Genomic DNA, 14,341 nt, shown 5'->3' on the forward strand with positions numbered 1-14,341 from the left:
AATAATACAGTACTTACAGACAACCCTAGTCAGGTGTTGAACAGCTATCTAGCAACTCTGCTGAAGACATATTTACTCTTAGTTCACTACTTACACAACTCGTTGCTCCAGTCAGTATTCAACCCCAAAGGAAAACACAGCAGGCACCTGCTATTCTCAAGACTAAATTCTTTCCTTGCATAATTTGAGGAGAAAACTTCAGACATTCTGATGTGCCTGGAAAGGGTCACTAGTAGTAGGTTTAGAGAAAGGTTGCTGTAGGAACAAAGACAACAGCTGAAATAAGATGCAGTTCTCGTTTCATAAATAAAGGAAATACAATGAAAGCCTTCATGAAGTTCTAAACAAGTACCTTACTACAAAGCTTCAGCCCAATAGTAGCCTATTCCACCCATACTTAGCTTTGAAGTACATTTACATACAAGTTCCAAAGAACCAGCTTTGCATGTCCTCAAGCTTTGCTATATTTGCTAAGTGTTTGCTTCTTTTCTGTTCAAACTACTTTTAAGTTGGACCTTCATAATTTAAGTTCCCCCTCCCTCAAGTAATAAAGTGATCTGGCCTCTGCTAATTTTTAATGCATCCACTAATTTTTACAGCTGTTTAAATACATACACCTTGGGGGACCAGTCAGATCCAGGGTACTGAACTGTGTCAAGCTACACAGAACAGGATCAGAAGGATAGTTAATTTATGGGGGGAAATAATTTCATAAAATTCTAAAGAGGATTCTTTTAAAGTTTGAAAGCATTGCCTGGTTTTCCTTTCACTTCTCTGCTTCTGTTAAGATGAACTAACACCTGCCACATCACAGTGCAGCTAAGGAACACCTGTAGACAAACTTGCAGATCACAACTTACTAGCAGGCTACTGGTCTTTTTCCTCAGTTTCCCATATACAGCTACCTTCAAGTTATTTTTTTCTTTTTAGCTCTGGATTCCTACATGAAAGGAGCTTTAATTTAGGCAGACTCTGAAGCAGTTTCACCCTCAAAACCAGTTTCTACTTCAGTGCTCAACATTAGCCAAAATTATGTTTCATTCCACTACAGAATTATTTAAAGCATCTCCCTCCTACAGCATTTATCGTGAGTACAGTTCAGCAAGGCAGCCTTCTTACTCAGAGCTTATAGCCTGGAGGAGGAGTACAAGCAGTCTGAGTAAAATGCAGGGATCACTCATGATGCCACGAGGCAGTCTGTGAAATCCATACCTCTTCACACACCTCCCTGCTTCCAGAATGGAAGAGGTTGGTCAACAGCCTGGACCAGCAGCTGAGAACACAACCTAGGGTCAATACCAGGCTACAGAAACTTTGACATGGAAGAAATGATTAACAGGGGAGAGGAAACATGCATAAAGGTGAAACAGTAATAAAAATCTTGTGTGCTTTTCTGCCCTCTTTTGCTCTAAAAACATACAGCTCTCCTGGGGCCTGGTCTAACTCACAAAACCAGACACCTTCTTCTCAGCTAAAAAGGATTCAGCACTGCACATACGCCTGTAATCAAGTTCTCAAGTCTGACTGCTCACCTGAAGAATTGCATGACTTCATCTATTAAAACAATAAACAACTGAATACATAAATGCATTCTTGGGCACCTCTACTGCATTAATGTGACGAGAGACAGTAAACAGGACAATAAAAGGTACTGAAAAGTGATGACCTTGCCATCTATTCAGATTGTATGCCAAGCAGCAAGCTACAAGTTGATACTGAAATTTTTTTTAGAAAACTGAAGAGGTATGGCTAGCTATTTTAACTCTGAGCACACTTTTATTGACGAGAAAAAAAAAATACTAAGAAATCAGTTCCACAATGCAAAAGTTGACATCGTCTTCAGCCAGCTCTTTGACACATGTCAAAACACAGACAAAAGACCAACAAAGGTCTTACTAGGCAATACGTTAAGTTCAGAACTATTTTTTTGCCCCTCTGGCATGCCTGAACTTTTAAATTCTCCACTGTGATTATGTGCTCATTTCATCAAGTCTCTGAATTCAGAGATGAGAAACCAATTGAGTTTACTTCTTCATCGATTTCATGTAACATGCAAGTGATGTTATCCCTTAGATTGTTTTTAAGATAACAAAATACCTCTACACCCATCTCCCCCTTAGATAACTCTTTCTTTCAGTCCATACATTCTTATCTCATTGTCTTTGTGCTCACCTGATCTAGAAAGCAGTGCTACTTTCTCAGTGATCTACAAGATGAGAATGAAGATTTTGTAGATAATTCTCCACTACTACTAAGGCAAAGAGTAATTACACTTCCACTAATTTCACTCGGTAAATTCATGGAGGGAAAGAAGAAAAATATCTTATTTTCTGTCTGTTGATTTTGGACTAGAGGAGCAACATATAATTAGGCAATTTTGAAACTGTATGAAAGGACTCAACAAGACAGCCACACATCCAAGTTCCATTGTAACCAACATCAAGCCACCTTTGTACAGATGTTAAGCACATATAACGATTTACAGAGAATGAAGTAATTTGATAAAGTTCACTCTTTAACTGACAAAAGTGATCCATCCCCATTTCCTTAAATGAATCCAAACTTTACTTCTGGTGCTTGATAAAGAATGGGACCAGAAACATTAGAGAAGAGAAGCTCTGTGCATGCTTTTTAAAGTCAAGTCTCCCCTGTTACAGAATTAAAGACTCAAAACACCTTGAAGCAGTTTGTCATACATCTTTAATCATAGTACAGTAATGTAGTGTTTCTGCCTCTAAATAGTACTCTCCATACTGGCCTTTTTTATGAAAACTAAATACTTGCAAGAAAGTAAAATTACACCACAGAAACAGCATGATGTAAATTTACCTTTCAGTGTGCTTGCACAACTACTCGCATATGGTTGGAAAAATTTAAACAGATTTTAGAGAACTGCAACAATTTTCTAGAGATAAGCTTCATCTGTTTCACATCTGAATCTTATTTAAGGCAGTTAGATTGCTCGTGCTGCAAACAGCAATATGCCAAGTCATTCTCAGCTAGGTACAGTGACAGTTACAGTAGAAATTTGTTAAGTTTTAAAATAGCTCACTATGGCAGAGAACTGGATGTGCAGCAATTAATTTATTCAGCATCCTGATTTTGACCAGATGTCAACAATACACATGAACTATGTGCTATTTTGAAGCTAAAGCTACACCAGCACTTCGCCATCATACCTAAAGTTCTCACTGATGGGAGAGAGGCCTATGACCTTCTGAAGACTTTAACCAATTCCCAATGATTCAGTACCCAATACAGAATAAAAGGTCACACTGGAGGATCCTCTTGTCCCAAATTTGTAAAAATCAATCCACAATGAGTTTAAATAGAACACAAATTTCAAAAAGACTGCCAGTGTATTGCAAACAGCCACTAATGCCAAAACCAGATGTCTGCATGTGTCTTCTGGTGGGATCAATTGCTCAATATAATGCAGCTTTTAGAGCAGACAGAACTTTGAACAGGCTGGATGTATTTATTTTTCAAGCAACACAAGAAAAATCCAATACATTACTGGTATGTTCAATTATCAAGCAACAGTTTATGTGTTTAGAAATTGTGTTCATGCCTTCATTTTTACAATTAAATATTGCCACGTTAGTTTCTCTGCTTAGTAATAATTTCTATGGAAATGAGAAGCTAGTTTAGATGTAGTATTTTGCCTAATTATAAAGGTGCTTAAAACAGACACACAGGGTCAAACAAGTGCAATGTACTAGAACACTGATCTAAAAGTGATAATTATTTTGTGGTATTTGAGGAAAGTGGTGTCAGCTGTGTACAGAAATTAAGGTTGTGACATTAAAAAGATTGATGAAAAATGCCAAACATTTCAGTCGAATGACACATTAGGTCAACAATATTTAGTCTTGTGGGGTTTTTTGAATTTAAATCTGTGCTCAACGGGCAATTCCACAAACGCTGGCATATAGAGAAGGCAAAGGTTGATACCTTGGAAAGTCTAGAGGTGTGCTATTGTATTACCTGTAACTCATTTCATGCTGCACATTGACAGCCAGAAATACCTTTGCAACATACATCATGACAGAACTGTAACAACAGCTTCAGAGTTGACTCGTTAGAGGCACCACCACCCATTCATTTAGGTCTCTGTGTTTCTTGCAGTGTAGAGATGGATTTTGGGGTCTTTTGAAATGGAAGCTGGCTGCTTAAATCTTTCTAAGTAATAATGCCTGCACTTAAACCTTTAAAACAGAGGGGAGGAAAATAACTTGCATTTGCATTGGATTTAACTAAAGAGGTTACAACCATTAAATTAAGAGGACTACATGAACTGAGATGAACCTCAGTGGCTGCATGCCTTCCTAGAGCTCAAAGCAAACTTAAGCAAATGTGAAAAAGCAAACATACACGTTAATGAAGACCACATATTATGAAGATCACTTCATCTCTACCTGCTTCATGAGTCTTGAGCACTGCACGGATTTAAATCCCACTCCAACTTGCTAGCAGGATGCCAGTTTTTAAAAAGACTGAAAATTAATACAAGTTTCTTATTCTATCATTTATAAAGACAGAAAAATACTCTTAACCAGGTGATGTGTTTGGTTCCACAACAGTGACAGTGAGGACTGTGGGAAAAAGACTTCAGAGAAAGATCTGTCTGGTTGTCCTGCCCATAGGAAAAATACTGTGAAGTTCTCATAACAGATTCCCAGTAAAAAGCAGCAAGCAGCTTAGCACTTCAGAGAGGACCTCATTCTGCCTTCCCTCTGATAAATCTACCAAAGATAAATAAATAAAATAAACAAATGAAAACAAAACTCAGCCTTTTAATATCCCTGGCCCAGCAAGGGCATCTGTGGGAGGGAGGGGAACGCAGAAACCTAAAAAAATCTCCTAGACAAATTTGGAGCACAGGGGAATTCTACAGAAGAAACTTAGGTGAGGAGATGACAAAGACAAGAATATTGAAAAGAGATCCTTTAAGGTCCTGTTTCTATACCTTGTACACGTAAACACCAACCACTTGCTGGACTCCTAGATCTCAACATCATGAGCTCCTACACTTAAATTTACATAGTGAGCCTTAAGTTGCTGAAGTTAGCTTTATAGGTGCTTAAATCCTTCATGCACTGCACCTTTATTCAGTCTTCACTACAACATGAAGCCTGACCATTTAAATCCCAGACAGTAGATATATCAGCCATTTCATAAAAGCAAGAAATTTTTTTTATTATTTTCTTAACTGCATCAGAACTGAATCAGAAAATTCTTGACTCATCATGAATAAATGCAGCCCTAGTTTTATTTCACCAGAGCTGTTCCTGCATATCAAGTATTACTCAGTCTTGAAAATAGATATAAATGTCTATTACAGAGTTATAGGATAAAACAGAAAAGAAAATCAGAAGTTTTATAAGATAGACAAATACACAGAACAGACCAGGACAAATAGTTGTGGTTGTATAGGTACGTTTTACTTATGTATCAGAAGCAGCAAGTCAAGAGAGCTTGAGGGTTGGTTTTTTTTTTTCCCTACCATAATGAAATTTCTCAAACTAACCGTATATTCTCAGGTTTTTCCATGGCCATTCTATCTAATTTGTCCTGGAAAAAAATTAATGAAGGCTTTAAACCAGATCCTGTGTCTTTTAATTGCTGTTTGAAGAAAGAAAATTGAAGACTAAGTTTTTGGAGAGTAACTATGTGATACAAGTGTGGCTTTTCTATCAGCTTTTCAAATGCACCTATAGAAATTAGAAGTTAATTTATTAAAATATATATATTTAAGCCTTCTGGTTTATCTCTAGTACAGCTGCTGTTATTTTATTTGAGGAATAGAAGAAATAACCATGACTTGAAATCTTGGCCCTGGAAAAGAAAATGGCAAAATGCTGACAGATCCTGATGAGGCCATGAACTATGAGGAACTATTTTACTACAGAATATTGTAACATTTGGTAGTATAGGCAGTGTTAAGAGCTACCATGCGTGGATGTCACAAAGCATATAGACAATGCATATTGCAATAATCTGGATATAACCTCTCTCAGAATAAGGAAATGTAGGAGGTGGAACACACTTGCATACAGAAGATGCCACATGCATGTTACAAAGGAAATACAGCATTTATGCTCCATCTTTCCAGATAAGCTTTTACATTCACACAAGAACATGAACTGAGCCATTTCATTTCATCTCAGTTCTGGTGTTACTTCCCTTATGAGAAAGTAGTTATCCAAATAGAACATTCCCTGAGTCAAGATAGAAAATCTGTATAGCTGATTTTAATTTGGAAGAATCTTCATAAATTTACCAGCAAAAAACCAAACCAAAACACAGCTTGCTACTGTGCTAGTTTTAAGTGGGTTTTAGTACTTCACTTTCATATATATGCAATTGTAACCTAATAGAGCAAGTCCTCACAATTCTGTCTATGATCCAATCCCAATTTGGGAGAATTCTTTCCTAATACTTTTCCTGAAGAGAGCTCTGCAACTGGAATCACATTCCCATCCCAGGGTAAAAACACGGCCAAAACATCTGCAAATTTTTATGAAGGCCTACAGCATAACATCAAGAAAATACTGCTTTTGCAACTGGAACACAGATCTGGGGACACAGAGAACTAGAGACAGTTTAATGCAAACAACTGTACATGGCTGTACACAGAGGAGAAAGGAAAAAAATCCTTACATCAGCCACAGTCTTACACTGCACCCTGCCCATTTCAGTTTGCAGGTGAAAGTAAGTTCCACCCTACAGCAGAACCCTTTAAGAGTTTCCACCATATACTTTTTGCAGCAATGCTCTAAAGCCCAACCTGAAAGAAGAATCAATATTTATACACTGCTTATTTCTAACAAGACTTCACAAACATTTTGCTATTTGGATCAAAAAATATAACTAGTTTACATAAATATTTTCAACATCCAAGAAAATGTACAAATCTAAAGCTGAACACATTTGGCTTGCAACAAGCCCTGTTTGCTAATGTCTTCAAAAAGGCTCAGTTTTAAACAAAATTAGTCATATTAAATACAACCAATATATACTGCAAATGCCGTCCCTTTGTATGGAGACACTCACCATTCTGCACTTCTAGTGAAACTGTATAACTTTCCATATCTGCTTGCAATACCTTGTTTTGGTCCTGGATAGTTAATACCCACTTCTGTGTTTTGGAGCAGTCTCTTGACAGCTTGGAGAAAACATTGCACCTGAAATATTCAGCAGCGTTTTGCAAAACCATCATTTAGTCCCCAAGGCTTTGGGTTGACTGAGTAAAAGTGGAAAACCACGATGACATAGCTGATTTTGCACTTGTGAAGGCTCCTCCAACTGACTGACCTGCATTACAAAGCAAAAGTCAATAGTGTACTGTTATCATTACTAACCTACTACAAATAAATATTAAAAGGAAAAAAAAATAATCACACAGTTTTGTCCAATTTGTGATTTAAAAATCCAAATTCAGAGACACTGTCAGAGAATATCCAAAATACTTGAACACAGTAGCTCAGCAGAAATAGACTATATTCTTCTTCACTCTGGAAAGCTTGCTAGACTTTGGGCCTGAAGGTGCTCCTTGCCAAAGTGTACAACAGCAAAAAAAGTAGAAAGACTCCAGTGAAAAGAAAGAAAGAAAAAAAAAAAAAAAGCTGAACACTTTTTGGCAAAGCAGCTGCAGAACAACTATCAGATCCTTCAATGTGTGAACTCATGTTATCTCTGGCTGACAGATGACAGTGTTATGCTGCTCCTGTTTAAGTGCAGCAAGTGCTTTACCAGAAAATAATAAACTATTCCAAAACCTGCAGAAACTGACACAAGGTTTTTCCTCTGACTTCAGCCAGCCCTGGACAGTTTCAGACAAAGTCATATCAAAATAAGAATAGCTCAACACAGAAGGTGGTGTTCTGGTGCAAGCACTTCCAGATTGCATGAAAGCATTTACTTGAACATTTTTCTTCCCACATTCATCTCCAGTCCACACTGGCAGAGGAAGTTACACTAATTTCTTTACATAGCTGCTTCTCTTTCTACTACTACATAATACACAGGGCCTCAGTCAGCAGCTGTACCTCTCAAAATGTTGCTCTGTTTTGTATGTGTGTACGTTATAAAGAATGTTTGGTTTAAAACAAAATATAACTGAGATACAGGATGCTTCTTCAAAACAGATATGGCTTGGATGCAAGCTCATTTTAAATAAATTTCTTACCTACAGCTTTTCCTGTTTGTACAACATTTCTGCTTGTAGAAACCATTGCGTTTCCAATCTTCTTTCCACGTTCACTGTTTTGCACAGAGCTAAAGAAGAGAGATACTGAAGACTGTTAGCTGACTGACTTCTTAATACTTCCAAGTGTAAATCAAATACATAGTTAAAATACATCTCAACACACACACAGATTTACACAGCATACATATATCTAGTTGATCAAGCCTATAATTCCTGCATGCCTCTCATCCACACGAACCAGTTGGGCAAGTTTCTCAAAGAAAAGAAACTCTTAGCAAGGCAGAAGTCAAAATGCCCAGTGGTTCATTCTTAACAACACACTTTATACCTTCCCTAAATGTTTAACAAAATGCATTTCTGTTCTAAATTACGAAGTCAGATTTGCAGTAGTTTTGAGAAGTTTTAGCCTTAACAAAAGGCTTTTTTTTTTTTTTTAAGCAGACTTCGCTTTGCATCTTGTTTTAAGATTACATTTTTGATCAAGTACATTTTACACTCAAACTTTAGTTAAAGAAATGAAAGAAGATGATGCTGTCATCATTTGGAAAGAAAAGCACAGAAGCAATCAGTTCTACTGCACAAGCATAATTACTTGAAAAGAATCTCAATTTTAACCTGTAACATTCAAGTTCACATTTCAGGCTTTGCAAACCCATTAATGTAAAACTTAATGACTCAGCATTCCACATTCTTTTCCCACTTTCCAGATCTTGACTGTAGATACAAAAAGCAGAAAGAATCGAGTACAACAAGAAGAAATTTAGGCTCAGTTGGAACAAGCAAGTCAGTCTGAGTATCTGATAGCAAAATCATACCTGGAGAATGAAGGCACGTTTATATTTATAAAATAAAATACTTATTAATAGAGAAACACTAAGAACTACTGGTCTTTTTATATTAATTTCAGGCTACTCAGAAGAGTTCATATCTCCCCTTTCAAACACAAAACCAGGGCAAATAAAAGATCACAGACACCTCCACATCTTTCAAATGAAGTATTTCAACAAATACCATCCATTAATAACAAGCTGCTATCAGTATGCACTTCTTGAAGGCAATCACCTCACAACAAGTCTTGATTCATTTTCAATCACCATCACGGAAATATAATCTGACATTGGTCAGGAAAAGCAACAAAAGGATTCAGCAGGCTGAAATCTGAATCTTTTTATTCCTCAGGCTGTTCCGTTTATTTTAGGTCTACTCACAGTGTACTAAAAAAATAGTCTACAATCAAGGCAGGTGCAGAACCAGCAGCATGTATCTATTGTTAATTTACAGGCTTCCTAAAAGGACCAGTCCCTGAACTTATATGTTCAATGCAACTGAGAACACAATCTATTTTGCTCAGTGCATAAAGAGATAATTAACTGCAATGCCCAATCTGAATTCTTAAGACCTGAATACTACAGGTAAGAGCTGAGACACCTTAAAGTTCAGTTAAGTGTGGTGCAATAGGATTCTGAAAAACTCATTTTAAACATCCAAACTGAAGAAACTGAACCATTTCTCAGAACACACACAGTGAAATTTGAGAGCTTTAGAATAATGCTGCATTAAAAAACTCAGCAATTTCTTTTAAAAAAGCTATTTTCTCCTAATAATGAGACCTAGTGTAAACATAAAGAAAAAATACTTATAGAACGCTTTAATAGCGTTAACTTACAATTTCTAAGTAAATGTACAAAAGCCTTATAATTACAATGCAAACAATCAAAGCTCTGCTATGTAAAGCCCAACACAAAACAGTGCATCAGCACTGTTTCTCCCTATTTCAGGCAAATGTTCCATCTTTAGATGTGGTGATGTTTTGCAAGAGTACATTCAATATAGTTTCACTTACATGGCCAATTTAAGTCGTTATTTTGTTACAGTTATTAATATTTGACCACACTTTTAATAAAAATACAAATCAAAGTGCTATATACTTACTGTGACAATCTTAACTTCACATCTGATACAGAGTACTGTCCCTGGAATGGATGGCTACAAAAGGAGGAAAAAAACCAGGAAAACATTAAGTATTTACTTTTTCACTATAAATCTAAAATTATTAGTTGTAACGTTCTCTGTGGCTTACAAAAATAAAAACATCTTATAAATAGACTACTATATCACTTAACAGAAGGCTTGGCCCCAGTGACTATTCAACCTTAGATTTCTAATGAGCTACCTAAAAAAGAGCCTTCTTCTTACAGACCAGATATTAACAATCTTGTCACACGAGGTAGAAGCACCTCCTTCCAGCAACACACAGCAAATAAAAATGAAAAAAAGATCCCTTAAGTAGACCATTGTAGGACTAAAAAAACCTTCTTCAGACTACAGCAGCTGACAAGGCAAAAGCAAACAAAAACCCCCCTGCAGTACAGTAATAACCCATGCTAAACAAAACATATGCACAGCCAACAGTGTTACCAAGCCTGGCATCATCTAATCTGTGAGTGAAAATACATGTGAAACAAGCCAAAGTACAGAAGATGCAACATAAACCAGCCAGCCCCCCATCATCCCCATCAATAATAATGCTGGACACAGCTATTCCCTAAGCACCTGGAAGCAATTAATAAAACCCAGAACCATCTGAGAATAATTCCTAAGGAATGACAAACTTTCTAGAGCTGGGGACAGCCAACAATCAACTTGAGCAAGCTTTACTGCTTCTGACTCTGGATATGCTTTTCTTCATAAAACTATCTCAGAATTAAAGTACCGAAGAAATAAATACTCAGTTTCTGTATTTACAGAATAGGACCCTAAAGTTTTACCCTTGGGAATTTACAGCAGGAGCAAGGGGAACACTGTAATTCTACAGAAAGGTGTACCTGACTATGCCTATCAGGAGCTCTTCGTGTCAAATGCTAAAACAAAACAAAATGAAAGAACCCAAAGCAACCAAATAAAACCCCAAGACCCCCCAAGGTTTCCTTACCTAGAATTTACCTCTGCAAGAGCTGGATGCTTGTTGCTATTCCATACTCTGTAGTTGTGTGTATTTTTCCAGGCTGCTACAAATGCTGTTCCGAAGTCTGCCAAGGTCTTTTCATTGTCTGAAAAATTTAATACAAGATATGCTACTTTCTTGTAAGGAAATACTCACATTTTCCAGGCTCTTATCAAACCAAAGGCAATTAAAATTCTAGTACTAAGAACTGGTCACTTCAAAAACGCTTCATTATTTTCATTCTAAAGTGTCCCAAATATACAATGCCAGACCGAGACGAAAAAAAAAAAAAAGCTTAAAAATACTTTTCTTATTTTTAATTAAAGTTCTAAGTAAAGAAGTCAACTGGAAAAAAAAAAAAATCCATCCAAACATAGGCCTCTTGAACTACTTGCTGGGTAAAGACAGGAAAGGGGAGAGACTGGCCCCATAGCAACTAAGAACAAAAACATTATTTGCACTGGTCTTGGTCAGATATACCAGGCTTTACTGAACCACGTTATTACTCATTCAAATTCAGTAAGCCCCAAATCCACTCCAAAACTGCAGTATGAACTACTGTGGAATAAACTTATCATAACAACATCCCCTTTAAAAAACCGAAGAGCATAGGAAATAATTTTCAAGGCAGACAGTGAAGTAGTATAAGTTCCCAGAAAATCCTGATATTGCATGTCTACCAGAAAATCATCTTAGAATATTAAAGCTGCCAAAGAACTTAGTGTTTTTTACTTAAAAAAAAGTTCTCAATCCTATATTTTCTCACAAATACCACAGAACAAGATTTGAATAAATTAGGCACATACTGAGGATGAAGTTACCAGGGTCCGTGCTGGCAAACTAAACTTTTTCTCCAAATAGAATCCTAATTATTTCAGTTACATTCATGCACAAAATTTAAGACAAAAACTTCAGGTTACAATAGTCTTTAATACACTTTATTTCATGAAAATCTCATCATATATCGGGTTTCAGGTACTTTAACTTATGAAGAAAGCTTAATTAAAACCAGAAGGAGACAGTCAAAGAAGAAAGTGTGTGTAAGGCTATGGAGTAAAAGTTAGTAACAAGCTTGTGAAGCAATGAGAAGGATAGCCATGGACAAGCAAAAAAGCACCCTAAAATGAAATATGAGGCAGAGGGAAATCGGATGATAAGCCACACATTTAATGCGACCAAGCAAATGCTTATTACAGAGTTCCTGGACAAGGTATCTGTTCTACCTGGTTGCAGCACAGCAGCAAGAAGTGCATGAAGATAAGCACTGAACTGAGCCCTGATCCACTCATCTCCTCCTTCCCATCCTGTGCCATCAAGGAAAACATCATCTCTGTTCTCAGTTACATGCTTCACCAAGTAATCTGCAAACCGCAGGTCAGCAGTTGTTGGGTTGAGGATCTTGCGGAGTTCTGGATCGTGGATTTGTACCTGAGCATCTTCTATCTGTTTGAAATAATTCCAAGGGTAATAATTTATCTAAAGAAAACTGGTTATCTATACTACTATATACAGCTACCCAAATCTAAACCCACAGTGCCCTAAAATATCAAGAAGAAAAAAACATGGTCAAAGAAATAATGAATTAGCTATTCTTTGGAAGTCACATAATGCTCTGATATAACCAGAATCTTATCTTAATGGCACATAGTAAAACCTACTTATATGATAGTATTTGGCAGAGGAAATTTGGTGCCCACAATGTATTTCCCTACAAGTTCTTTGATTATCACTTCATTTTGTTAAGCTGGTTACCTATACATAGCTATCTTATGTTACTAAATACTGATTAGATAGTTGTATTTATTCTCTAGAATTGACACAGTGTTTTCTTAGATACTATTTTTTAAGCCTCTTGATTAAATCAGAAGGAGGTGTCAATAGCAATGTGCTTTATGATCCAACTGAGCCCGTTTCTCATCTTCAAGCATTTATTTTTTAATGACCTTATTACAAAGTCATGACAAAGGCTATGACATGAAAAGTGAAATTGCACCAGCAACAGAATAAAAATTCAGGAAGTGCCCTGCAAATGCAAATGCTGGGTATAAGAGAAGCTTATTAGCTTTGCAGTTTATCTAATCCTACCCTAAAAAAATGAGACAAATTTAACAAATTTATTTCATAGAGATACAATTCAAAATTTGGGCATGAACGTGAAACTTTAAAGCTGTATCTAAAATGCAAGCTCTGCTTCCCCCCCCTTCCCTCCTCTGTAGTTCAAGAGGTTCAAATGCAGAGACTCATACTTCCACAATGGCATCACTCAGATGTTTCTGCTGACGGAACAGGATATTGGTGGCTCCAGCAACAAAGCCGCGTACTGTTACATCTGAGAGGAGATGATGCTGCTGCAGTGCCATGTATGGCAAACAAAGGTACCCCTAAAGTAACAGAGATATTCAGAGGATTAACATAAGGCAAAAAGAAGAGGTTTTACTTAACATTTTTTCTTAAAAGAGCCAGCAAATTCCACCCAGCATGACCCTCGGTCATTACAATTTCAGCCATGATTACCTATTGTTTTGCTGCATTACATCTACAAAGCAGGGCAACCAGATTCTACGTTAATTAAATCTTTCAAGAGGCTGTGGTGCCTTTCAGTCTCAGGACTGAAACTGAAACACAGTGCAAAGGACAGGAATCAAATATGTTTACAGAGCAACAGCATAAGCACTATAAAACAAGAGTGAGGTCTCAGGTGAATTCAGAGACAAGTCATCAATAGAATCACCTCTCCACTTGCATACCACGATGCCTTCTGGTAGTGCTGAGGTGCACAATGCAGGAAAGCTACAGACCACTATCCACATTTTGTAGGTGGAGACTTCCAGGCTCCAGGGGGAGCAATCAATTTTTAAGAAGCATATGCATGCCTGCTTTAAGAGCAGGACAGAAAGCAATACATTGCACTTTTTAGCGCATCCTACATTATAACTAAAAAACACCCCAAACATTTTGAAAAAAGGCTTTGAGATAAGTCACTGAGAGATCACTGAGACGCAGCTGTAGGTATTGTGATTTCTTTTTAAATATAGGATCAACATACCCCTGGAGTCTATTACTGTAGTCTAATTACAGATGTTCAATTGAATAAAGCACAAAGCAATTTATTCATCAGCAGAAAACCAGAAGGGCTAGAAGCATGCTACAGACAAAGAGCACACACTCTATCACACAGTATATGG

At 36.9% G+C, this 14,341-nt stretch overlaps 1 protein-coding gene across 3 annotated transcripts in view; it reads right to left on the reverse strand.

The window, feature by feature from the left end:
• Positions 1-2,682: 2,682 nt before the first annotated feature.
• Positions 2,683-14,341, reverse strand: part of AVL9 (AVL9 cell migration associated) — a 41,390-nt gene continuing 29,731 nt past the window's right edge. For 2 of the 3 annotated variants that reach the window (XM_071736088.1, XM_071736087.1), the window contains exons 11-16: positions 13,403-13,537; positions 12,380-12,599; positions 11,145-11,262; positions 10,145-10,198; positions 8,192-8,280; positions 2,683-7,317 (exon numbers count right to left, since the gene is read on the reverse strand). In XM_071736088.1, coding sequence (XP_071592189.1) covers positions 7,223-7,317; positions 8,192-8,280; positions 10,145-10,198; positions 11,145-11,262; positions 12,380-12,599; positions 13,403-13,537 — 711 coding nt within the window. In that variant the 3' untranslated portion in view covers positions 2,683-7,222. Of the gene's footprint in view, positions 7,318-8,191; positions 8,297-10,144; positions 10,199-11,144; positions 11,263-12,379; positions 12,600-13,402; positions 13,538-14,341 lie in introns of all 3 variants that reach the window. The other variant, XR_011724309.1, reaches the window with a different exon arrangement.

Source organism: Heliangelus exortis, chromosome 2 (genome assembly GCF_036169615.1).
Source record: "Heliangelus exortis chromosome 2, bHelExo1.hap1, whole genome shotgun sequence".
NCBI lineage: Eukaryota > Metazoa > Chordata > Aves > Apodiformes > Trochilidae > Heliangelus > Heliangelus exortis.